Below are 24981 nucleotides of genomic sequence, written 5' to 3' on the forward strand. Positions count from 1 at the left end.
TTTTCATTTGTTATCGGGATTTATGACATTGTGCGACACAGAGAGAAAACTGGTGCGAGATATCGCTATTGTCTTTCAAGTGTTTTGACTATACGATACGAGTTAAAAGTTATTAAAATTTAAAAACTCAATGCTTCTTACGTTTCTTTTTTTTTTTAAACGAGTACATAAATCTTATAAAAAGGCTGTGTAAACGATTTTATCGTTTACAGTTTATCGCGATACTGATTGGCTCTTTTTTCTTTCGTATACATAACATTGTGTTGCGAAAGAAGTCTTCGCGTTGATTGAATTTTGATAGTTGTGAAAACGAAATTAAGTAATATCAAAAGTTCTGTAGCGCGCATCAAAAAATACACACTAGTCTAAATAAATTTTGCACAAATATCTATTACAGTTTATTAGTGTATAAAAATTTTAATTTAATTCGCAACAATACTTCCTCATCCATTTTACAAATAAGTATTGCAATTTGTTTCATGGCTAAAATTCCGATATTAACAATTAAATTCTTTTATCATTGATAAGAGAGAAAATAGAATAAATCTAAGCCTGCAAAATTTTAATTTCAATAATTTTTAGCTAGTATTACGTGGAGCCACAACATTTTCAAAAAAACTCGTCTGTTTTCGGGCAATTGTCAAATGCAAAAGAGGCAAAGTTTTCTCTTGCAAATAGAAGCATAACGCAGATATTGAATTTTCCAAATGCGTCTTTGTTCGCGTCTGATCGCCGAAATTTGAGGTACCCTTATTCGAAGCGGAGTAGATAGAAAGAACGAGAGAGAGAGAAAGAAAAAGAAGGCAAAATTCGGCGAGAGGATCGGCGAAGAATCGAGGAGCGACCAAAGGCGTGCATGGTCCGCTGCGCGTCTCATCCGCGTCACGCGCGGCGCGGCGCGGCGTCGCGTCGCGTTGCCACGCGGCGTCCCGTCGTGATTTCAAACGCCGGGCCGGCGCGACGCGACGTGGCGGACGCGGAACCTGGCGCGCGCATGGGAGCCTGTTACTAACCGCGCTATTCGATTCGAGCCAGTTGCCGTGACGTCAGCGCCGGTAACCGGCGGCAATTGGGCGAGCCACCGCGCCAGCTCGTGGTTCGGTCATCGGTGTGGCCGCGCGGCATTCCGGCCGCAGCGGCGGCGGCACCACCACTCCGGGGACGCGCCGTCTGCTGTGTGACAGTCGAGCCTAGCACGGTGGCGTCCGGACGCGGGCGCCTTATCGCTCTTATCGGCGGACGACGGGCGGACGCGAACGGACCGGACCAGCGGGGGAGGCTTTAAGAGACCCGTAGACATCGCGAGCGGCGGCAAGGCAAGGCGCGTAGCACGAGTGGACGGATCGCATAGAAGACGGAACGATGTCGCCGAACGAGTTGGACGAAACAGCTGTGGAGAATTTCCGCGAGTACCTGCGAATACCGTCGGTGCAGCCGGACATCAATTACGGTGAGCGATCGCAGGGGGAGAGGGCGAGATTCGAGCTTCCGTGGAATTTGTCGAAAAATGTAATTAAATACGGCGGACGCTGACGAAGGGGGGCGAAGGAGAGGGAGAGCGAGAACGCGCCGCGCGCGACAGAGATCTGTGACGCGCGTCTAAAAGCGTCCGGCGGCGAAAGCGGGCGAGTTCGCGTCGCGCATCGCGTCAGTCGCGAGACGGGAAATTCAAGGAGGAAAGCGGTTGAGACGGGAGAAAGCCGCGAGATCGTGCCTTTCGCAACGAGGGGGAAAAAAAAGCGAGGAAAAGCGGGGAACCCACGCCGACCGGCCACGTCCGCGAACGGGGTCGCGAAGCACGCGGCGCTCTCAACGACGCGCTTCCTCGTTAGGCAAATTGCGCGATTTATCGACGACGTAGGGGATCCTCCCCTACGGGGACGACGGCGTCGCCCGTGGGAATCGGCCGACGCCGGACGCGCTCCGCGACGCCGGCCAGAGCCGAGAACGCGCTCTCGCGAGGTGACGAATTGGCGATAGCGTCGGTGACGCTATCCAGCCATTGGCATTGCCCCACCCTGCGCGCGCGATGTTATTTCTATTTTTATGCCCTCGCGTCCGGTCGTGGCGCCTCGTCGACTCCGCCGGACCGTTCCGTGGGATTCCCGGCACCGGTTCCGGGTGTCCGCTCGCCGACCGGAACGCATCGGTCACTGCGACGACGGGACGACGCCGCGTGACCCAGATCGCGAAGTCGGCCTGGCGCCTGCCGTTTCGCCGCTACTTCTGGCCGCGATTCCGCGGATTCGACGACCAATGGCAGTCCCGGGAAACGAACGGACGATCGGCGAAGATGCGGAGATCGGTTATGTAACCGGTCCACGGGATTTCGCTGCTCGCCACCCGTCGGCGAGGTAACGGCGCCGCCGACTCGCGGATGCGTCGCGGTCGACAAACACGTTTACGATCCCCGTTGTATTTCATTGATAATGCGTGCGTAACGGAAGAAAACACCAGATCCCCCCCGATCTCTCGATGGAGCAGATAAGAGGCTGCAATTGATAATAGAGCCAATTATCGTCTCATCGCAACTATCTCGTCTGTTATCGCGATTCCGGCACGACTGCCGGCCTGGAATCTTCGGAGAAATTAATTGGTCATGGTACAGATTATATTATCATTATGTAACAGCCTAATCATCTTACATTGTTCTTTATGAGTGAGAAAGGTCACTTGGGAACGAACATTAAATTGTTAACACCAATTTAAGCTCTGTTAAAGCTTGGAATTTTTTGTTCGTAAATAGATGGAATTAGAGTCTAAATTATAAGCGCTTGACACACATATCAGTTTAAACATTTTGTGGGCATATTAATAAATTAAATATAATATTTTACAATTAATTACTACAAAAGTTTCTTAAAGCCTGTTGACTCGGCAGCAGAATACTTGTACAACTTTTAACAACAGTATCCTTATCATTATATTATCGTTGCGCATAGTGTACATGGTAAAAAAATCGTTTGCTACACAACGATACTTTAATGATAGAGATACTATTGTTAAGAGTTACAAAATTCCGCTTCTAGGTTAGATAAAGGTCTACATCTCCCTGCATATGAAATTTTATGTATAATACATTCTGATTCGCTGTGCTTCTTTCAGATGAGTGTGTGGCATTCCTAAAGAAACAGGCACAGTCACTCGATTTGCCGCTGAAAGTCTATCACGTATACCCCAAGAAACCGATTGTGGTTTTGACATGGGAGGGAACGCAGCCGACGAAACCATCGATTCTCTTAAACAGTCACATGGATGTCGTACCCGTCTTCGAAGTAAGTGCTTCGACTTGCGGTAAAGACACTGCGAATTTTATATTATATATTACTGTTTGCTTATAATCAACTCAGTACTTTTTGATACTGATCTATAACTGAATTAGGACAAATGGACCTATCCGCCGTTCAGCGCTCACATGGACGAGCAGGGCAACATCTATGCTCGCGGGGCACAAGACATGAAGTGCGTGGGAATACAGTACCTGGAGGCGATTCGCAGATTGAAACTGAACGGGCAACGCTGCCAACGCACAATTCACATGTCCTTCGTCCCGGACGAGGAGATCGGTGGAGTTCTCGGGATGAAAGAATTCGTGCACACTCCAGACTTCAAAGCTTTGAACGTTGGTTTCGCGATGGATGAAGGTGTCGCCAGTCCGTATGAGCACTTCTACATGTTCAATGGAGAAAGATCGATCTGGCACGTTGAGATTAAGTGCGAGGGCACTCCCGGGCACGGATCGATTATGATGGACAATACGGCTGGAGAAAAATTGCGAGTCATAATTGACCGCTTCATGGATTTCAGAGCTTCCGAGAAAGCAAAACTCACAGACCCAATGAAATTAGCAGTTGCGCTTGGCGATGTAACTTCTGTGAATCTTACAAAAATTTGGGTAGGTATCTCACGCAATATATCGTTTTTATTAGAATTGTTTTGTAAAAATTTTTTGCAGCTAAAAACTATGAAAATATTGATTCATATTTAATCGATTAATATTTAAAAATCACGATTAAAATCACTGAATGTCTGAAATTATTATCTCTCTTTTCTTCTATTTATTTTTATATTGAATTCATGTATAGAAAAACATCAAATATATTAAATAATTCTATATACTGAATTCATGTACTAGCAAAGATAGAGAAAATGCAAATAAATTTATTAGTTCCAATTTTCAAATCATTACATAATACCTGTTTACTTTATATGTCTGTTCCATTGGACTTTCATATTACACAGTAAGTATTTTGATGTTCTAATCAGCGATTGACGTTTATGATTATGTAGTGACGTTGATAATGTTCGCTGCGTTCAGTAAAACAACAACTTTACAATTTAATATAATAAATTCTCGATTTTCTCAGTGCTTCATGGCTCTAAATGTAAGAACTAATCACAATACAGAATATTACCACAGTTGCAAAACTGATTTTTCTGCTGAACGCAACAAATAATATATGATTTCCTACTTTATTATTTTTTTACCTCATAATTATGTGAAGACTTTATTTTGTTCTGTTTTTATCGAATTCTATTTCTCGTTTATTTGTCTGTTTGATATTTGCTGATTTTAATCTACTAAATGTGCTTATTTACAGGGTGGCGTACAAACTAACGTAATACCCCCTGAGCTCAGTGCTATGTTCGATATTCGTATAACACCTTCCGTTGATCATGAGGAATTCGAGGCTACTATCAAACGTTGGTGCGAGGAAGCTGGTCCAGATGTAACCTACTCCTTTGAAGAAAAGAATCCTAAAATTGAGAACACTAAGCTTGATGATTCTAATCCTTTCTGGCTTGCTTTTAAAAAGATTTGCGATGAAATTGGTGTCAAGTTCGAAACCGGTATCTTCCCGGGAGGTACAGACAGTCGTTTTGTACGACAGGTGAGTATCAGATTGCTCTTTGTATGAAGATTTATATCCATTTCCATCAATGTAGATTAATTTTTATCTCATTTAATTTACTTTATCTCTTTCTAATTCTAAGAATTAGGAAAAGATAAATAATGAGTTAAACTGAGGTTAAAATAAATCTACATGGTAGAAATGGACATTAATGTTTAAGCACATTACACATAGAAAAGGAAAAATATGTATCATTTATTTTATTGTAATTATTATGAAATATGTGTTAATTCGGACAAAATTTCCACATCACGCTTTACTTTATATTTGCTTTAAAAATTTAGATTCACTTTAAAAAATTCAATTTTATAACATTTATAAATGTTTCATTTAATATCTCTTTTTTTATTTATACTTTTGATTCAGAATAGCCAATTTATTTTAATAAAAATTTAAGAAATTAAACTTATTTAATTAATTTAATTTAAAAACTTATCTGCTATCTTGATTATATATTTTATTATATATAGTGAACAATTTCACATTAGAGTAAGAAATAACTCGTGATTTTTAATGACGAAAAACGTTATCAATTTATATTGAACACCATTTTTAATTATAACTACATATCACTTTAATTGAGACGTAGATTAGTATTCATAATCTGTTCTTATATTTAAGAAAGTCTTAAAAATAATCTTAAGATGTCATTAACATGTTAAGACTACTTAAGAAGGTCTGAGAGATAAGATCTGACTAGAATACTGATCATAGATTGTTAAACGTATATGTGCCATAATTTTTTAAATATAATTATATATTTCTCTTAGAATATAACTTTGAATATATTTATTTTACAGGTGGGTATTCCTGCTCTTTGCTTCTCGCCGATGAACAAGACAAAGATACTTCTTCACGATCACAATGAGTATCTCAACAAAGATATATTCCTGAAGGGAATAGAGATATACACCAAAATAATACCAAGTGTTGCAAATGTTTAAACAAACACATTGCATACTCATCAGATTTTTAAAGTGCCATAGTTGAATATTTAGGGCTAATGCCAGTTTATTCTGGATGAGCTTATTAATTAAAATCTCTTGGGTTCAAGAGATTGCATCAATGTGCAATTATACTAAGACAATATATTTCTATATTGCATTTATATTATATACACTAATGTTATGAGGATATTTCAAATGTTTATATTACTGTTGGATGAATTTGTTTGGAGATATATATATATTTAACTGAGAAATACTATAAAGAAAGAAGAATGAAGAGCAAATATTCTTGAAGCTATTTGAATTTCAAAATAATAAAGGCAAAGAGATACTGTTTCTTCAGTACAAAGATAAATAGAGGCTAACGTGGATACGTGAATAACGGCAATACCAGCGAAATGATACAGGATTTGGATGATTAATGGAAAAAGTCAAACGTTCAAGATTAAGAAGTAGACAATGAAGGAAACAATGGTGCAACAAACGGGACTAGAGCAATCTATTTAAATTAGAGAAGTTTCTTGAGATTACTTCCAGTGAAGTATCTGCAGCAGGTGCTATTTTTATATGAAGTTGACAATATACACGGAAGCGCGTATACTCGCTCGACGAAGAATCAAGACCGAGACACAACGTGGGAACGGAGCCATGTATTCATTGAAACGACCAAATAGACTGAAATAATCCAAATAAAATTTTGTAATGCGTATTTTATTAAGGAAGTATCGCAAAGAGATGTATATTCAGGTGACGACAAGCTTTATGAATAAAGTACGGAGAAAAGCATGTACAATGGATAATTTGAGATAAGCGACCATCTATTGATTTTGGAGGTAAAAGTTACGTCGAAGAAAATAGCGCCGGAGAGATAGAGTAAGAGTGAGAGAGGAGAAAGAAAAAAAATGTGAGAAATTTCGCGCGCGAAGAGGAGAGCGAGAAGAAACGTGACGAAAAGTTGTGCGCGGTGTGCGTTCTCGAGCGTTCGGAGTCGATAAATATGCCCCCATGTGCCGCGTGCGCGCGTGTGTATACATACCTTCCCGCCATTATCGCGCCGCGTAGTGTTTCATTCTTAACGTGGCCGGGCGGTCTGCCTGACTCCCCTCCGTAGTGGCCGCAATGGACTCGCCCGTCGTTTTCAATCTCGTTCACGGGACGGCGATTACTCGCCGCGCTCGCGACGCAACTCGCGTACGTACGTTGGCGCGCGTCGCGGAGGTGGTGAAGAAATCGCGCGATTTCGCGGACGGACGGCCGCAGGCGGTACAACGTGGGGACAAGGTGCCACCGTGTCGTCGACGAGCGACGACTTACCGCGCGCGCGGTGTTGTTTTGGGTTCGGCCATTTTTCGAGTGGGGAAGGTTAGGGAGTCTCGCGCGCTGCGGTGTGTGTGCCGAGGTGCGTGTGTGTGTGCACGTCGAACGCGCGCTCGCGGGAAAGAGGCAGCCTCCTCGCCGTCATCGTCATCGTCCGGGTGTCGAGCTTCCTGTCGATCGTGCCTCGACCCGCGAGACTCCCCCGCGGCAAGTCTGCCTTTGTCAGCCATGTGCATTGCGGCGCATCGTTCAAAACGTCCTCGCACCCCCGTGGCGGCCAGCCAATAGGGCGCCAGGCGCCGTGGCCACGTGACCGCGGCCGGCCAATCGGCGTGGCGGGATTTGAAATCTTGTGGTCTTTGTTCACGGGCCAGCTCGTGTCAACCAACGTTGCCTCAGTTCCGTCAAGGGGGACCCGTGTCGGTGTACGTTTATACATGGTCGCTGCGCCGAAAATTTCGACTGCGACTCGCAACGTAAATATATGTGTGAAAGTGTCGGCGGACGCGGACAGGCCAGTGTGATTCGGAAAACCACGGACGCGCAGTATCGATATACGGTAGGTCTGGCGCCATTACATTAAGCGCCGCGTGAATATCGCCCCGTGAAAGTGTTGTTGCCCATTCTCGTGTCTCGTCTCTTCTCGTCTCGTCTCGTCTCGTCCCGTTCCATCCGTCCAGTCTCGTTCCGAGCGATTCTCGCCGGTGCGCGCGCGCGCGTTCGTTCGCTCACATTCTCTCTCTCTCTCTCTCTCTCGCGCCGTCTGTCAAGAAGAACGAGATTGTATACGTGTATATATTGGAGCCAGACACAACGAGCGAGATCGACGACGCTGTTGTTTTTTTCTCCTCTTCTCGCCCACCCGCCTCGTCTCCTCTCGTTTCGGACTGTGACTCTGGGTTACACGTTGGGTGAACGTTCGCGCGATCGTGGAAAAGAAAGAAAAAAAAAATAATAATTCGTCTCGTTACGTCCGCTCGTCGTCGCCTCCGACGTTTCTCCCGTCGCCGGTCGCTATCCTCGTCTCTCTCTCTCGCGGTCGATCCGCGGTTATTTCGACGCGACGACTACGGCGCTCGAATCCCGCAGATCGTAATCGCGCGTTGCAACGACGATCGGCCGCCGTCGTTGCCGGCTAGGCGTAAACAATCAGGGGCCGCCTCTTCCGCCTTGTGTCAAAACCGCTCGTGGCGTGAATGAGCGGCTCATGGGCGCGGGAGTACGGCGCCGTAAAGTTTCGGCGGGAAGAGTGCGTGACACGAGAGGGAGAGAGAAAGAGACAGAAAACGCGTTGTGGTTCGTTTTCAGTGTGCGCTTTAAGATTGTGCTTCTCGCATGGTTCGTCTCTCCTCTTTTCGCGTTGGAGAGAGAGTGATAGAGGATAGAAGATAGATGAGGAACGAACCGTTAATTATTAGGCGCGGAGAATGCCCAAAAAAAACAACGGCAGTGTGAATACTCGCGCGCATTGACGGATGTCGATGTACGAGAAATGCATACGCAACAAAAACGGCATCGGATAGGTATGCGTGAACGCTTGTGTGTTGTGCATGCATGTGTGTGTGTGTCGCGTATGCATGCAAGGATGCGTAAAGGTGTGCGCTTGAAAGAGAGGGACCGAAGGGGAAGGGAGAAAGAAAGCGTTATGCACTCCGTGACACAGAGTTCCCTTGAGCGCCCGGTCGGAGATGGGTAAATGGATACACACGCACGTAGTAGGTCCAGTAAGTTACGGACAGTGGAAAGTAAGTACGCGTAACCGAGAGAGGTAATATGCAAATACGCTCGTAGAGAGAAGGAGAGAGAGAGAGAGAAAGACAACACGCTCGAGGGAAAGATACAAGCGACGAGAGAAATGCCCGGTTTGCTATTGGCAGTTAAAATTGCGAACAAACGTTCCCTTCCTGTCTAAAATTGTCCTGAAATTCCCCGAAGTTTCTCGGAATTTTCCGTAAATCGGTAAATCGAAGTATCCGTGCTCCGAAAGCAACGCGCTCTGCGCTTCGCTCTTAATTTATCCTTGTTTCCGACCATTTTCTATCTCGAATTCGGAGGAACGAAAGCTTTATTTTTTCCTTCGCGGAATAAAAGATTTTCCGCGAAAAACCGGAAACCGCAGGAATCGCGCGATATCCGTCCGCGAGACGTAGACTCGGCGCGCGCCAGTTTTCCAATTTCCGCCCATCTCGAGACTGCTGCCCTCGTCTCCCTCATCAGTATTGAACAGATATAGTTACGCAGTATCGCGACGATTCCCGCCTAATTATCCGCAGCCGGCGGATAAACTGCAACGACGACGACGACGGCGGCAGCGACGGCGGCGTTGGTCCTCGTCGCCGAAACCGCCAACGGCGGTATCGATTTCCATTGATAGCCACGAATAGTAATTTCGCGCGGATCGCGAACGTTAATTGGCCGCCGGAATAACGTCGCCGAAGTGAAATCTGGTTTCTCATCCTCTGGTTCATTCGTTAGCCACTTCCCCAAGGATATTGTGATTTATGAAACGTCCTCGTAAACTCCTCGTTTATCGCCTGTCCGTCAGGGATAAGTTGCGTAAATAAAAAATCATTTCGAATTTTCAAAAGGCTAGAGAACAAGGGAAGCAACGAAATACGAAATGTGGCCTGCGGGCAAGGACGGAAAAGGAACGGTAGAGAGAAACCGAGGGGACAGGGCAAGGGAGGGGGCGGGAAGGGCAGCCCCTCCGAGCCACTTTCCAGCCGCATGCCGCTGGGAAAGCTATTGACCGTGAGAACCTTCCGGGAAACCCCCGGTACCCCCGAATCCCTTCTGACCCTCTTCTCCTCGCCATATGCCCACCGCAGGAAGCGTAGGCTTCACAATCCTGCAGGTACGGCCCGAAATTCACATTCTTCTTCCTCCATCTTTTCTCGTATCGTGTCCCATTCTCGCACGGTATTTTTTCGTTCCTCTTCGTGCTCCCGGGCGATTACTTCTTCGAGACCTCGGAAGAAAGACGGAAAGAGCGCAGACCAGGACAAAAAGGACGAAAAGGAACGGAGAAACACAGAGAAAGATCAATTGTACTGCTAAGAAAAGATTGCTCGGTTTACTTTTTTTTTTTTCTTTCAGTAAGTAACGGTTACCTTTAGCAGAGAATTATTTTTTTAGCACTTGAATTCTTAAAATATACTCATTACAAATTTTAGAACAAAAATTTATGTATTAAAAAAAGAATTTATACTCTCCAGAAATATTACAAAAGTGTATCGAAGAAAAGTTAGAATAATGAGCAAATCAAAGTTTTATTTTTAATTGAAGTGCTCAATTAAATCGTACCAAGTGTGCTTATAATGAATTTATGATAGACTTGCGGATATATAAACTTATGAAATATTTACGAAATAAGTAATTATTTGATTCAAGTGATTTACAACATGTCTTTCTGCGTTCATACAGAAGTTTATTTTAAGTGAATATTATTTCAAATATTGAAAAAGTTTTGGGTGTTTTAAGAAAATATTGGTTTGTAAAGATAACCGTTACTAATTAGTTAATCGATTAATCGTTCTTACTACGATATTTTTCTGCATGTACGGTGGAATGTCTCTTTTTTTTTATGGATATATATATTTTTTCCATTTCTTCACGCTCACATTAAGAAAAACCGGTGAAGAGAAAATTATTTTCTGCTGGTGCACAGAAGTAATGTGTTTCCTTTCCGATACCGGTGGAACGAGGTATTTGCAACGAGTGTCACTATGACAGTTTTTATCATACATCCTTATTATATACCGTGGGAAATTTTGAACGCCAAAGATTTTGATGTAGTAGATAACGATTTAGTGTTACAAAAATAAAATGGATTTAGCCAAATACAGATCTAAAAATAATTGCTACATTGAAAATAAATATGTTGTTCAAGCTGAAATGTTGAAATGTTTTGCATCATTATTACCATACTTAGAGAAAAGTTTCTTAGAGTAAAAAATATTTGTTTAAATAAAAAAAATTGTGCTTGCTATTTGTGCGATTAAAGAAAAATTTCTTTGATGTGAATAAATCCTGTTAGTTGTTCCTTTTATTAGAAAATCAATGAAACAGTTCAGTTATGTAACAAAAATCTTTTCTAATAAAAAAAATATATTTTTAAAACCAGAACAACTAAATTATTTCTTACAGTACAGACGATAATTCTTTAATTCAAAGAAAGTACTGACATCTCTGTCAGTACTTTTTTGAATTAAAAAATTATTCGTTTAAATAAATAATTTGAGCAAATAATTTATTTACTTTAAAAAAAACTAATTTTATGAAATTAAATAAATCTATATTTTCCTCAAAAATATTTTTACTTTAACTTGAAAAGAAAGAAATAATTTCATCAATTTAAACATAACTTTTCTCTGGGTTAGCAAATTAATAATTATATTCTCTTATATAAGCAAGAGAAAATCTTGAAAGAATTTGATGATCTCATAATTTGCTTTATATAGCAAACACATTTCTAAACAAGTTTATATGAGTTTAAGATTATCAAATTCTTTCAAAAATATTTTACACTCTTATACATGAGAATATAATTGACGATTTAAAAATACTTTTTTTGTGTACTTAATTATTTTAATGGTCCAACAAAATTATTTTCAGGTTTTTTTTCAGGTATTTATCTTTCAGGTCTGTATTCAGCTAAATTTTTAAATATTCAGCAAAATTATACTTTTCGTGTAATTAAGCAGATGTCTGATGTTTACAAATAAAACTTTGAGATAATTTCTACATTTTCTACGATAATGAATTACGTGTTACTCGGTAAATTTGCTCATTTCCGGTTTACATGACCGGGAGAAGAATAATATCTTCATTGTGGAGCACGCGATCTTATTGCGTCGTGCAGTTTCCCATTTGACTCTGTGTCGCCGAAAGATAAATCTTGACGAATCACGACACGGCTGGTCGCAACGTTGTAAACGATTCGCCAAGTGGAAAAGTGCCGCTCTGCCGTAGGAAAGGTTTCCCTTCCGTTATTCTCGCATGCTTAGGGGACTCCTGAAAGTTACGTGCGACGAGCGGTGATGAATATTAGATACTTCTAATTTTAATCCCGACGAGTCTTCACGTCCATCTTTGCGCAAATCGGTCACCCCCCGAATCCTCGAACACTCGGAATACACTCGCGGACTTAATTATCGGTTTCGTTACATATAAATATAATCTATTCTCGGCGCGAGCGAATTATAAATAATTCATGGAATAGAAAGTCCCGCGTTGCGCGGCGGGAGAGAAGGAGATCGTTGATAAAAAAGAAAAAAAGCGCGATGAAAGAGCGCATTTCAATTTGGCGGTCGACGGACGCTGCTCCCCCGTCTCTTTCATCGCGCAAACGAATTTGCGAAACAATCGGCGAGGCTCCTCGCGTCGTTAGGCCGCGCGGGCTCGCGCGCGTAACGGCGCGCGGCGCGGCGCGGCGCGGCGCAACGGGTTAACGCGCCATTGTGCTTTCGTGCTTTCGCGCCGTTGTTGTGCTGCCTCGCTCGTCGTGCTGTGCCGCCGCGCGAATCTTTCGTTTTAGCGATGACGCGAGAGCGGGAACGCGGAATGGAAACACGCTCGCCGCGGCCACTTTCGCGCGGCCGGCACGGCGGCGCTTCGATAATATCGGTACGAGCCTCGGAAATTCTAATGCGATCAGGCCCAATTCCCGTTTCGATTCGGAGCCTCGTCGCGCCGCGCCGCGCTTCTTGCGCCTCTGATATCACGCTCGCGATGATGCGATTTGCAACGCGCGTTTTTACTTACACGGAAACACGCAACAGCCTACGCGTGGGAAAGAATAACGATCGCGGAATAATACAACGTTCTCTCAACGCGGACACGGGCGGAGTTTCGCAATTTTATATCGATAGAATTATTCGCGGTACAATCGACTGATCTTTATTCCAGCCGTTTTGCCCGTTTGTCTCGCATGCATCGAGGTGCATTGTAATTTCTGTAAGTCGAGCGGTACATTGGGAAACGCGTTTCATTGTGGAAGGCGGGTACGTTATACGTTCGGTTCCGCGCTAACGTGCGAAATTTTGCAAGATCTCGGATTGGCTCATCGCCAGTCTCTGGCCAGTGAAAGCAAAAAGTTTCGAGCCTAAGGTACCCATCGAATTAGCGGCAGGCAGGATTAGTAAACACACCGTGAGATCGACTTAAGCCGTAGAGGAGACGTTTCGTCTCAGGTGCGCAATTACACGATTACCTTTCGTAATCGAGTTGGGAAAGTATCATCAATGCATTAATCTCCCTTAATCTCGATAACTCCCGCTTATGTTTAAGAGAAGACCGCGTCCGGAAAAAGACCGCCCGCGGACGGCGCCGCGGCTGTCCGCTGGCTTATATCCCACGGATATATGCGCCGCGGTGCATAGGAAAACGATCGAAGTAATCGTGTACGTACAGTCGCAACGATAATCTCGTTTAGCCGCGGTAAGTATGTTATTAGGAGCCGACGTTGGCGATCTAGAAAGGGATAGCTCGCGCCGCTCCTTTCTAAATCACGCGGCCCACGAGCCGTGAAACGCGGACAAGCGAAGAAATATCTCTCGGATACGATAAACGCGTCGTAATCGATATTCGGATGTACGGCCAATGCTTGACGAAACATCCCGCAAATGGCTGTTTATTCCCACGCAATCGCACGTACAACAGACGTTAAAAACGAGGGAATGAAGAGAATGGACGTGCGAAACAGATTTTTATACACTGAAAAAATTATTTTTATGTTCAAGTAAATTATATATTTATTTCAACATAGTTTCCTTGATTTAAAGAAATATTTTCCGAGTTTGAAAATAAATTAATTTTTACTAGCTAATATTTATTTAAATCGAGGAAATAATGTTAAATGTATCTTTGTTTACAATAAGGTTTAGGGTAACTCTGGTATATACGTCACACCTAACGAAAACTTAATTTATCAAGTACTATTTATTAGTACTACATACTATTCGTTTAAGAGAAACGAATTGTATACTATAAAAACTACTATAAAAAAAAATAGAAATGCGAAATATTTATTTTTCTTATATTTGGAGGAAACTTTAAAGAACCCTTACATTTTTACCGTGTATCAAAAGGGATGGGATTTGTGCTACTCATGACATGGGTCAATTAAACTGAACAAAGAACACAAGAGCTAAGCACTTGTATTTTCGTGCACTTCATTCTTTACCTCTACACTTATATATCATGAAAGAAACCTTTTGCACTTTCTATTGAAAGAGAAATCATTACGTGGATTTTAATACATCACTGCGCCACTCGTAGCATTGGCAAATTGTTTCAATTCACGTTAATATAAAGAATAAAAAACTAAAAGTACAGCACACTAACGGAGTAGTTGCTGGCAAGTTATCTCCACTTTTATTTTTTCTAATTTCTGCGGCGTAAGTACCAGAATTACAATGTTAACATGTGTGCAATGTTATACCGTTCGGAATACTTTTTAAGGAATATTGGAATATGCAAGGGATGTTGGAGAAGAAAATCTGTTTTTCACACTGCTCTTCGAAACTGCTCACAACGACTCGATAATATCTAAGTCGGGCAGTTATGTTGGCTAGGAAAAATCTGGCTTGAAATCTTGAAGAACAGATGGCAATTTTGGAAAATAGCATCAGGAGCAAATTTCTTTCTCTAACGTCTCTTGTATAATCAAAAAATGTTCTGCTAGAAGAATAATATAACGTTCCATTGCCGACTTGTTCAAGTATTGTATGATCTCCTTTCAAACAAAGATAAAATAAAGACACGTGTTGGATTAATCTCTTATTAATAAAAGAAACGGTGCGTTTCCTAGGTGTTTACATTATTTTGTCTATCACCTGTATTTACTTAAACGTAGGAAACTTTTTTTGTGTGCAACCAATAGCTCGCACTCGTTTACTTGGGAGGATGCGAACGGTGCGTCTCGAAAGATGAACGGGATCGCGTTTGAGAAACTTTTTGCACTTTTCTGAATACTCTGTCGTTATACCGCGTTGCGAGACTCGACCTGAGGTACGTGCGATCGTCGCTCCGACGGACGTAACGCGAGACGCGACATCGACAACAAGACTTTTTCGCGCCAATTCCGCGCGGCCACGTGCGTACGATGCCACGCGTTGTACGTCGCTGCGACGTGCGCACAGACACGTCATTGTGCACGCCAACCGCTCCGTCCCGCATAAGTGACACATATCGGTATTAATCCATCGGGAGTGGTGTCGTGACTGATGGGAATAAATGATTTTAGCGGCGCGCGCCACCGTTGCCGCCTCTAAATTCAGCTGTGAAGTCGAAAGCTTCATCGCGCGTGTATCAAAACATTTTCAATTACCGTTAGCTAGCGGTATACAGAATGGAAAGAAAAAAAATTACGTTCCAAAAGATAAAATCGCTTATAACGCCATCAAGTTCGTAACGTATTTCTCATTGTAATGAAATTTCCTTAATAACGATTTCTCATAATTAAATCAATGATTAAGTCAATCGTACTCATTTCCCGTTCGCGAATTATCGTTCGGAGCAGCCGAAGCGACAGCGCAATTATTTAGAAAACCTTTTAGCGCGGCGGAAGCGGCAGCAGTGGTCGTGTATTCCGAAACTTGCTAAAAATGACGAGTAACACAAAATCCGATATCTGCTTTCCTATTTACAAAGATAGAAGCATTAATTCGCCCCGAGCGGTATTAAGGGGTAACGAGCAACAGCAGCAGCAGCCGCCTGCGCTGGGGAACCGGTAAGGGAGACGGAGGGCGAAAGAGAGAGGGGTAAATTTTCAAACGGGCAAACGGGGGCAGGGGAGAGAGTTTAGGGTGCCACCCTGACGAACCTGGGCGCGGCATTGGTGCACGCTGCGCGCGGGGTGCACACTCTCCTGCAGCTCACAAATACTGGCCGTGCCGCGGCGACCCCGCGGGGGGAGGGGTAGAAGGATACGACCAAGGGTGGATGTCAGGGGGACAGGGTGAGGCCGGGCGAGGAACGGAGGGGGGGGGATGAGTAGGGAGAGAGAGAGACATATCAGATCGATACTCGGCGAAAAGCGCGGGCCGAGCGGAGACGGCGCGGCTGTGTGTATCTACGGTTGGTCCATCGCGAGATCCGGATGTTGCGACTACGCACAATCTACGCGGTGGGATATTCGAATCGATGCCCGCCCGGCTGACATTCGCCTCTGCGCCTGTGGCGCGGACGAGGAAAAGAGGGTTCCTCTTTTCGTTTACCATGCAACTGCAAACTTCGTATCGCGCTCGAAACGCAACGAAATGTATGTGTATATGCGCGTGACTCTCTGATATTTCAACGAGCGACGAAACTTATTAAAATTCGCGCACTGACCGTTTCAGCTTCGACGTTATCTCTTCCCATAAGTAGGCTCCCTTTTGTATTCGCTTATTCCGGCGACGTTTCCGCTCGTCGGCGCTCGTCGATTGTCCGTTATTAGTTTTTAATGAGAGATAATCATGGAAAGAGACAGAGAGGGAGGACGGAAGGGGGGGAAAAACAGAGCCGCGGACGAGCCGTAGGGGGGGACGAGCCGTAGGGGGAGAGGAGTGAGAGAGGAGGTTCTACTACGGAGCCCCGTGCATATAGTAAGCCAACTGTAGTACTATGAGTTAGTCACACCCACAAGCCGGTTGTGGGTTCAAGATCCTCGCGTGTATACTCTCTCTCTCTCTCTCTCACTCGCTCTTCTACCATACCTACACATGCAGCGGCATGCGCGTGTAATTGTGTACGCGCGCTGCTATATACGCCACGTTCCCGCGTACGTGCAGAATCTATCGTCTTTGCCTGGCGTAGTGAGACACTAAGCCGTCGATCCTAGTACTCCACTATATCCGCGAGACTCACGCGACGCCGATAAAGACGCGCGATAACGTGGGAATTTTCGAAGCAATCGGGACGGTCGGACGTAATTTGCGGGGAGACGCTCATCTCCACAAATCTAATCATTTACGACGCATTCCCGTTTCTTTATATTTTTAATTTAAAATCGATCGACGCACAAAAGGAGGAGGCCGTCGAAGATGATTTATGGATTTAGGAGACGCGAACGAAGGTTGATCCCTGAACCGCCTCGATCAGCGGATAAGCCCCGGTATTTTGAGGCGCAGATCTGCTTTCATTCGGCGGAGCAACTCTCTCGGGAACTCTCACGTGCTATTATTCCTCCAGACGGAGCGACTCGCGATGCCGTAGACAACGGTCTGGGTGCCCTTACACGAAGCACCCCGCGCGAATGATCGATCTACGAACTGCCGATTCGAAAAATGCTCTGGGTGTCGCTATAAAAAGAAAAAAAAATGTGCGCATCAAAATTCAGACGAGTTGGAAACGATGGAAAACGAAATAGTTTTGGCAACTATAAATTTGACAATCCAATTCAAATTCAAGTACCTGTCACTAATTTTATAAAATAATAATACTTATTAGTACCATAGTACTACATACTAAAAAAATATAGTTAGTGTGCAACTAATGTGCACTATAGATTGATAGTGAAATAGCGGCTCAACTACATTATACAAACTTTATACGCATAAGTTATAACAATTACATTTTTCTAGTTAAGACAACTAGAATGTCATGAACATTTTTTTAAATAAAGCATAATATAACTGATTAATTATTTATTATAATACACTTTGGCATATATTTTTTGTTATATATTCAGAGAAAAATTATGTTCAAATTAATGAAATTGTTTCTTTAATTTGATTTTCTTTGAAATAAAAGTATTTTTGAGAAAAATAAAAATTTATTTGATTTCAAGAAATGACGTTACTAATCTTTTATGAAATAACTAAATTATTTCTTTGAATTATTTATTTAAATAATTTTTTATTTCAATGAAGATACTGGCAGAAATGTAAGAAATAACTTAGTTGCTTTGGTTTTAAAAATATTTTCCTATCATTATTCAACGAATGTTATATTTTTTTAGTTCATACAACTTATCGATTGTTCTTGTTACAACTTTATAATACGTAGTTGAGGCGCTATTCGTTCTCAAATTTCTAGTTGCTGATACGACTCTTTTCTCTGAGTGCGCTTGGAATACAAATGTATGACGCAGTCAGAGAGATAATGAAACAAAATATAATGAAGCGCATAAATGCATACGATAGAAATATACATACATGAAAAGTTCTGTGAGACACTATATCGTATTAAAGCTACGGAGCTAGATCCTTTATGATGCTATAAAAGTACAATTTCGCTTTTGCGATAGAGTGACCTCGTTACGGCGATGTCGCTTTTACGAAAATGAAACTATTCCGGAAGTATAATTCGCACGCGGCGGATTGCACAGCTTGGCTTACGTTATTCGGCAGATCGTTATTCGGCAGATTTCCCGACAACAGTCTTTCTATAGATTCCACCATTCTTCTTGCAGTCGAGTGAATGGAATTGGATACCGTAAATGCGTACAATATCGGGATGGAGGGATTGTCTGGGGATCTGTCATGGGACTGCCTGTTCGGCAGCGACAGCATCTCGGACGCCTTACAAGGTCGCCCAGAGATGTTACACATGGGTATACGACGTTGCGATAATACGGGCCAAGTTGGTTGGCTCGGTCCAGGTCTTGGCTTCGACTTCGACGACGTCCTGACGGAACCCGATGAAGATCCACTCGCCTTCAATGATAAGAGCCGCAGCTCGAATAGGTAGGACAAATAAAATTTTCACGGAATTCTTTATGTACGTGATTACGAAAGAGAGAGAGAGAGAGAGAGATCTTGTTAGAATCAGTAAAAGATCACAGTCTAAATTTACAGAAGAAGAGAGATAAAAAATTTACTTAATGTAAAATTTCGAAATATTTCACTAAGACTTGAAAATTCACGGGAGTTAAGTTGAAGGAAACCTCACGTTGAATTTTAATTAATTTTATAGAAGATTTAATACCGTTTATATTTCATAGTAACCTGGAGGAATTGAATCTGGACAGTGACAGCGAGTTGGCTTTGACGTTGGATCCGAATTTGATACTGCCGCGCAACATGCCTATCCGCAGCCCCGCGACAAACAGCGACGTAGCGATACTGGAGACGACGAGTGTGGAGGAGAACGCCGCCGAAAACGAGGGGGAAGAAACGGAGAACGAAAGTGAAGTCGAGCGAACTGAAAATGATGAAGAAAACGAAAGCGAGGAGGAGGAGGAGATCGAGAATGAAGAGAACGAACACAACGAGTCGGAGTATGAGACGGAGGAAGAGGAAACGGAGGAGGAGGAAGAAGAGGAGGACGAGGAGACGGAGGACGATGAGCAGGACACGGCCGTTCAACAGCCGCTCACACCCCTGAGCGTGGAAGCGCCGACGTCGATATCGTCGTCGTCGGCGGCTAGCGTCAGCGCCAGGACGTTAACCGCTACCGCCATCACCACCTCCTCGCCGACGATACAGCTGACGAGGTTGCACCACCCCAATAAAATAAGCACTATATCTGCCACAGTCAAGGACATCAAGATGCTCGCAGCTAATCCGGGAGGTCAGGCGTTGCAACAGATTCGCAAACAGATGTCCTACAACAACAACGTGCACGATGTCAGTACGGGTGCGACAACAACGGTGATGATACAGGCGGCAAAGCGCGAGAAGGACTTAACAACGGGGCACCGCGATAACTCTTATCCGAAACCTGCTTACTCGTACTCGTGCCTCATCGCAATGGCGCTGAAGAACAGCCGAACGGGATCGCTACCGGTTTCCGAAATCTATAACTTCATGTGGTGAGTGCTCTTCGTTAAAACTGTTATACGGCAAGAGGCACATTGCAACTTAAATATTTAACTACCCAACAAACGAAAATGGATTAAAATAAATTGGATTCCGTGGAAATGAATGCATTTCTATTCGATAATACGAATAAAACTGTCAATGCTTCCGATGGTATTAAAATGGATTTTAATGTTTTCAAAAACTGACACGTTTTTAAATGAAAACTTTTTTTTATTCAGATGAAATAATGCAGTTCCTGTTCACAATTTTGAATTGAGTAGCATTCATGGTTCATTTTCACGGAAAAACTTTTTTTCAATTTAATTGGATTAAAAAAAACTGTATTTTGACTTGAGCAATATTCACGATCCACTTGTTTCTGAATTGAAAAGCATAGAAAATGTGCTTAATTCAATTCCTATAAATGAATGAATACAAAGGCATTGAGCAATGCCTTGGATTCGAATTTTCAGGAATATGTAGTCGCGAACATTGAAATCAATTCTTCTCAATCCATTTTAATCCATTTTCGTTTACTGGGATAATACTTATAACTTGATAAAAGATAATAAAGTACAAGTCAATGTTAAAATAATTAACGAAAATAATCAGCGCAAAAGTTTTGATTCTTTATGTACATGATTACGAGAGAGAGAGAGAGAGAGAGAGATCTTGTTAGAACCAGTAAAAGATCACAGTCTAAATTTATAGAAGAAGAGAAATAAAAGCGCTGATTCAATAACTTTTTAAGTATGCATTTCAAATTAACATTTTGTTTATTGTCTTAAGAAAAGTGTTTCTTTCTTGATGCAAATTATTATTTTTGCCTTCAAAAATATGTCAGAAAAAAAATACATTTTGTCTTACGAATAAAATAATTTTTGAAATAATTCAATTCTTCGAGTAACTTTTTTAAATGATTTATTTTTCTCGAATATTTTTTGAATTTTAAAAAGCTGAAACATTTTTTAAATTCTTGCATTTTAGTACATTAGTTATGGATAGTTGCCAACGAATATAAACCGTGAAGAAATATTTTCGGGAACAACAAGGAACTTTTTACTTGATGAATAACGTGTCGTTCGTTTGCTTATTTTCGGCCATTTGGCCGGAAGGATAAAGGGACTGTCGGAGCCCCCTAGCCTGCGCTTAGGTACGAGGGGCAAAAGTATTGTCTTTTCCCTCTTTATTCTCGAGTTTTACGGGTCGGGAAGGGAGCTAAGCGAGAAGCTGCCATTTTGTATGGGGCCCTTGGAACAACCAGGGGCACACCGGAGTACAGTCCCTCCTAGAAATTGACTGCGGTCCCCGCTCTCTCCTCGTTTACCACCTGCCTTTATTTCTCGTCGTTGCAACTTATGGCCATGCTCGTAAAATAACTGTCGTCTCACGTGTTTTGTTAGTTTTTCTATACTAAACGAAAATTAAGTCAATTTACAGATTGTTTTGTACAAAATTATATACTTAAGATAATACGTCTGTTTACTTAAAAGTAAATATTTTTACTTAAACAGAATAAACAAATGCATCAAAATATATGGTTTTAAGAAAATGTATGAAGAAGTGTAGAAATTTGTTTTTATTTAAAAGAATTTTTCTCTCAGTGCAGATAATTCTCTGAAATACTCTGATATACTTAATTCTCCATGATTTCTTACGTTAATGAAAATTCCTATTCGTGTAAACTTCATTTCCCATTTTCCCGTTTCGTTTACGCAGCCGGCACTTTCCCTACTTCACGACCGCACCGACTGGCTGGAAAAACTCCGTGAGGCACAATCTGTCGCTAAATAAATGCTTCGAAAAGATCGAGAAGCCGCCTGGCAATGGTAGTCAGCGAAAGGGTTGTCTCTGGGCTATCGCTCCATCGAAGGTGGCCAAGATGGATGAGGAGGTGCGGAAATGGTCGAGAAAGGATCCGACTGCGATCAAGCGGGCCATGGTGAATCCCGACCAGTTGGAGCTCTTGGAACGGGGCGAGATGAAGTACGAGGGCGACAGGCACGACGATGCGTACGAGGACGCGGAGAGTTACGCAGATTCCGAGACGGGTGGTTCCGCGGTAGACGAGGTCATCAACGACGACGAGAACGTTACGTACGACGAGGCCAAGCAGATCGACATCGTCGACGACGATATCGTCGTGGAGCAGCTCTACGAGGACCTCGATCTCGTGGACGCCGCCGACTTGCTCGACACGCGACTAAATGACTTCCCTAGACAGGAGGTCAATAGGGATGGATTAATGTACCAGATAGTCTCGTGCGCGAAGCGTCAGAAGACGCTCTCGGGTTCGCCGATACAGAGCGATTACGTTTACCAACAGGTCGACGCGGCGTCGCCCCGGAAGAAGCCGCATCTCGTTGCGATACGGCCCGGAGGTACCGCTCCGATTGCCGGTTCACTCCTTGAGGCGGAGTAAATTCCTGGGACATTTATACGATCTCCTATTTAAATAAGCTATACACATGCGGCCAAGTACACATCCCCTTTTTTATTGCCAGACTGTTGTAAATAAATTGCGCCCTGTGACTTTTTTTACAGCCTGAGATTTTGTAAATAATTGTGTTTTATACGACGATGTACCTTTTTTATACAGTGCGCTTGTGTACATAACTGTAATTTTATAAATGTACAAATATCTGTACATACACAATGTACAAAGGCTACCTTTTTTTTTTAGAACCGTAATGTGGGACCAGTCCGTAGGCATGCGCGTAGAAAACATTTTCAAAGACAAGTGGTTATTTAATATTACACTACGCATATTCGCATATTTGCGAGAAAATAGCCATATACAAGCGAGAAAAATTGTAAACCGATTGGTTCCCGGGATCGAACGTAACGCCTGGTGCTTACCCGAGGCAACTGTTGTATTACTCTGCGCTCGCCTAACATGTCTAACGGCGCCACCACAATTTTATAATAAACATTTTTTAATAAACATTATTTTCTCGATTTTTTATTTTTTTGCGAATCTCGAAAATACGGGACACATAGGAATAATACACGCGTCAGCTTCCACGTACCGTCCGCGATAGAAAATAAATTAGCAAAAACACGAAGCTCACGAATCGTCACTGCCAAGATGGAGTAAGATAAAATACGAACGTAGCGGATAACATTTGTAGATTACTATAAAGATACGACACGCGATCTCATACCGATCCTTCGAGGACTGTAACTATTTCAGTGCTATTCCTTCATGCGTGATTATAACGTACAATTTTTTGAGAATCTTGTTTTTTTATGAAATATCGTCGTATTTAGCCTCCTCGTGAAGTTTATAATTTTTATGTATTATACATGTATTGACTGATATTGCTAATTATAACAATAGGAGCTCCCTAATTTATTTTAATTTTAATTGATATCATCCAGATTTTTACGTGAACTATTGCATGATTCCAAATTTACAAATTGAAGAAGATACGACTGCTGGAATATGGATGAAGTTTCAACGATGAAATCTTATTTTCCTCTCATATATTTTTGGATGTCAAAACTCTTTGATAATTCGATTCGAATGAGTGAATTTGTGGATTTCAAGGATTTCATCGTTAAAAATTTATCCCCTGCATGGATGAAGTTTCGATGATAATATCGTATCTTTTTAATTGACATATTTTTTGGATTTCAAAAATACTCGATAAATTCCAACATGAATTTTTCGTAGATTAAAAAAGTTTTATTACGGAGATTTCATCTTCTGTCTGATGAAATTTTAATGATAAATCTTTTTTCTTCGTGTAATTTTTAGCTGTCAAAAATTGTCAATAAATTCCAAATCGATAAATTTGTCGAAGATTTTAAGGATTTCATCGTCGACATTTCGTTTGGTTGCGACACGGCGTATTTGCATTTTGTATTTGTATATCGTTCGCTGCGTTCGAACGTAATTTCATTCCACGCGAGCAAGACCAAGCTCTAACGCTTACAAGGCATTTAGATAATCGATAAACAAACAGGCGATTGTGAATGAGAGAAAGAGAGAGAGAGAAAGAGAGAGATTGATAGCGTAAGGTAGCAATTAAATTAAAGTAGCGTAGATTTTGTACCTGTTTGTAATATTTCTATATAACGTTAATGAGTGTGTAACTTTCGTGTAAATGCACGAAATTAATGCGTAAAAAATGATGTATATGTGCAATGACTGCAATTTTGTAATAAAATATTGATAAGTGTACTTCGCACCTCATGTTCGCTGCTCGCGTCCGTTCGCGGCCCAATTAATGTCGCGGACGATCATCACGATAAGCCCCCTCATTTTTTTTTTATATAGCCCCATCATGTTTTCCGCGTACACGCACGTAATTGATTCGCGGGATTTTGGTCGCGTTAAATTATTCCAAGTAAATCATTTCCCGCCCGCTCTCTCTCTCTCTCTCGTTAGTCTCGCGATTATAGCGGGCCTCGGAACAAGCACCCTACTTACGTAATCAGGCGTAAAAAGAAAAAACCAAAAAAAAAAAGAGCGAAGGGCCGGGGGGAGAAAGAGGGTTGTCGCGCTGCTCTCGCATCTGCATGCACGCGTTTATCGATACGCAACCGACGACGCGGACGCGTGTCGTCCGCATGTCGATTACATACGATCAGCGATAACCAGTTTACGCGCGCACACGCCGCGTCGATGGGGCTCCGTCTATTGAAACGGCCCGCGTGCGATTCATATTCGGTTCGCTTCGTGGAGCAGGAGAGAATGAGAGAGAGAGAGAGAGAGAGAGACAAAGAGAAAGAAAGCGGCGAGAGCGAGAGGGCCTTCCGCCAATGAAACCGGTTTCTCGGTCGAGCTCTGATCACAAAGAACTCGACCGCGCTCACGCGAGATCGCCGCCGTGCCGGGGCCCTCGATCGCGGCACCGACTTCGGCTCAGATATTCCGTTGTCCCGACGATTCTCTCCCCGAACAATTTTCTTTCAATGTTCTCCGATATCGTCTGGCACCCTGAGGATCTGTATCAGCAGATCCGCTCGCGGTTTCCGCGCTAAATCATAAATCGGGAAACGAACAAAGGAGGATGAGGGGAGGGGAGGGGAGAGGAGGGGGATTAAGGTGCCCCTTCCACGAAAGAACGATTT

The 24981-nt window shown here is 42.8% G+C and overlaps 2 protein-coding genes across 3 annotated transcripts; both read left to right on the forward strand.

Moving 5' to 3' along the window:
• The first annotated feature begins 1104 nt into the window (after positions 1 to 1104).
• Positions 1105 to 5857, forward strand: LOC105207857 (aminoacylase-1). Its single transcript, XM_011177502.3, has 5 exons — positions 1105 to 1450; positions 3106 to 3275; positions 3383 to 3895; positions 4602 to 4892; positions 5714 to 5857. The coding sequence occupies exons 1-5, from the start codon at positions 1363 to 1365 to the stop codon at positions 5855 to 5857; spliced, it is 1206 nt and encodes a 401-aa protein (XP_011175804.1). The 5' UTR covers positions 1105 to 1362.
• An 18-nt stretch (positions 5858 to 5875) lies between these two features.
• LOC105207858 lies at positions 5876 to 24088 on the forward strand. 2 transcript variants are annotated; one of them, XM_011177504.3, is made up of 4 exons: positions 5876 to 8700; positions 18573 to 18846; positions 19104 to 19913; positions 21622 to 24088. In XM_011177504.3, the coding sequence occupies exons 2-4, from the start codon at positions 18581 to 18583 to the stop codon at positions 22322 to 22324; spliced, it is 1779 nt and encodes a 592-aa protein (XP_011175806.1). In that variant the 5' UTR covers positions 5876 to 8700; positions 18573 to 18580; the 3' UTR covers positions 22325 to 24088. The 2 variants fall into 2 exon arrangements, with proteins under 2 accessions (XP_011175806.1, XP_011175805.1); XM_011177503.3 differs by having other exon boundaries at positions 5876 to 7736.
• The last annotated feature ends 893 nt before the right edge of the window (positions 24089 to 24981 follow it).

The sequence above is a fragment of the Solenopsis invicta genome, chromosome 3 (assembly GCF_016802725.1).
Source record: "Solenopsis invicta isolate M01_SB chromosome 3, UNIL_Sinv_3.0, whole genome shotgun sequence".
In the NCBI taxonomy this organism is placed as follows: Eukaryota; Metazoa; Arthropoda; class Insecta; order Hymenoptera; family Formicidae; genus Solenopsis; species Solenopsis invicta.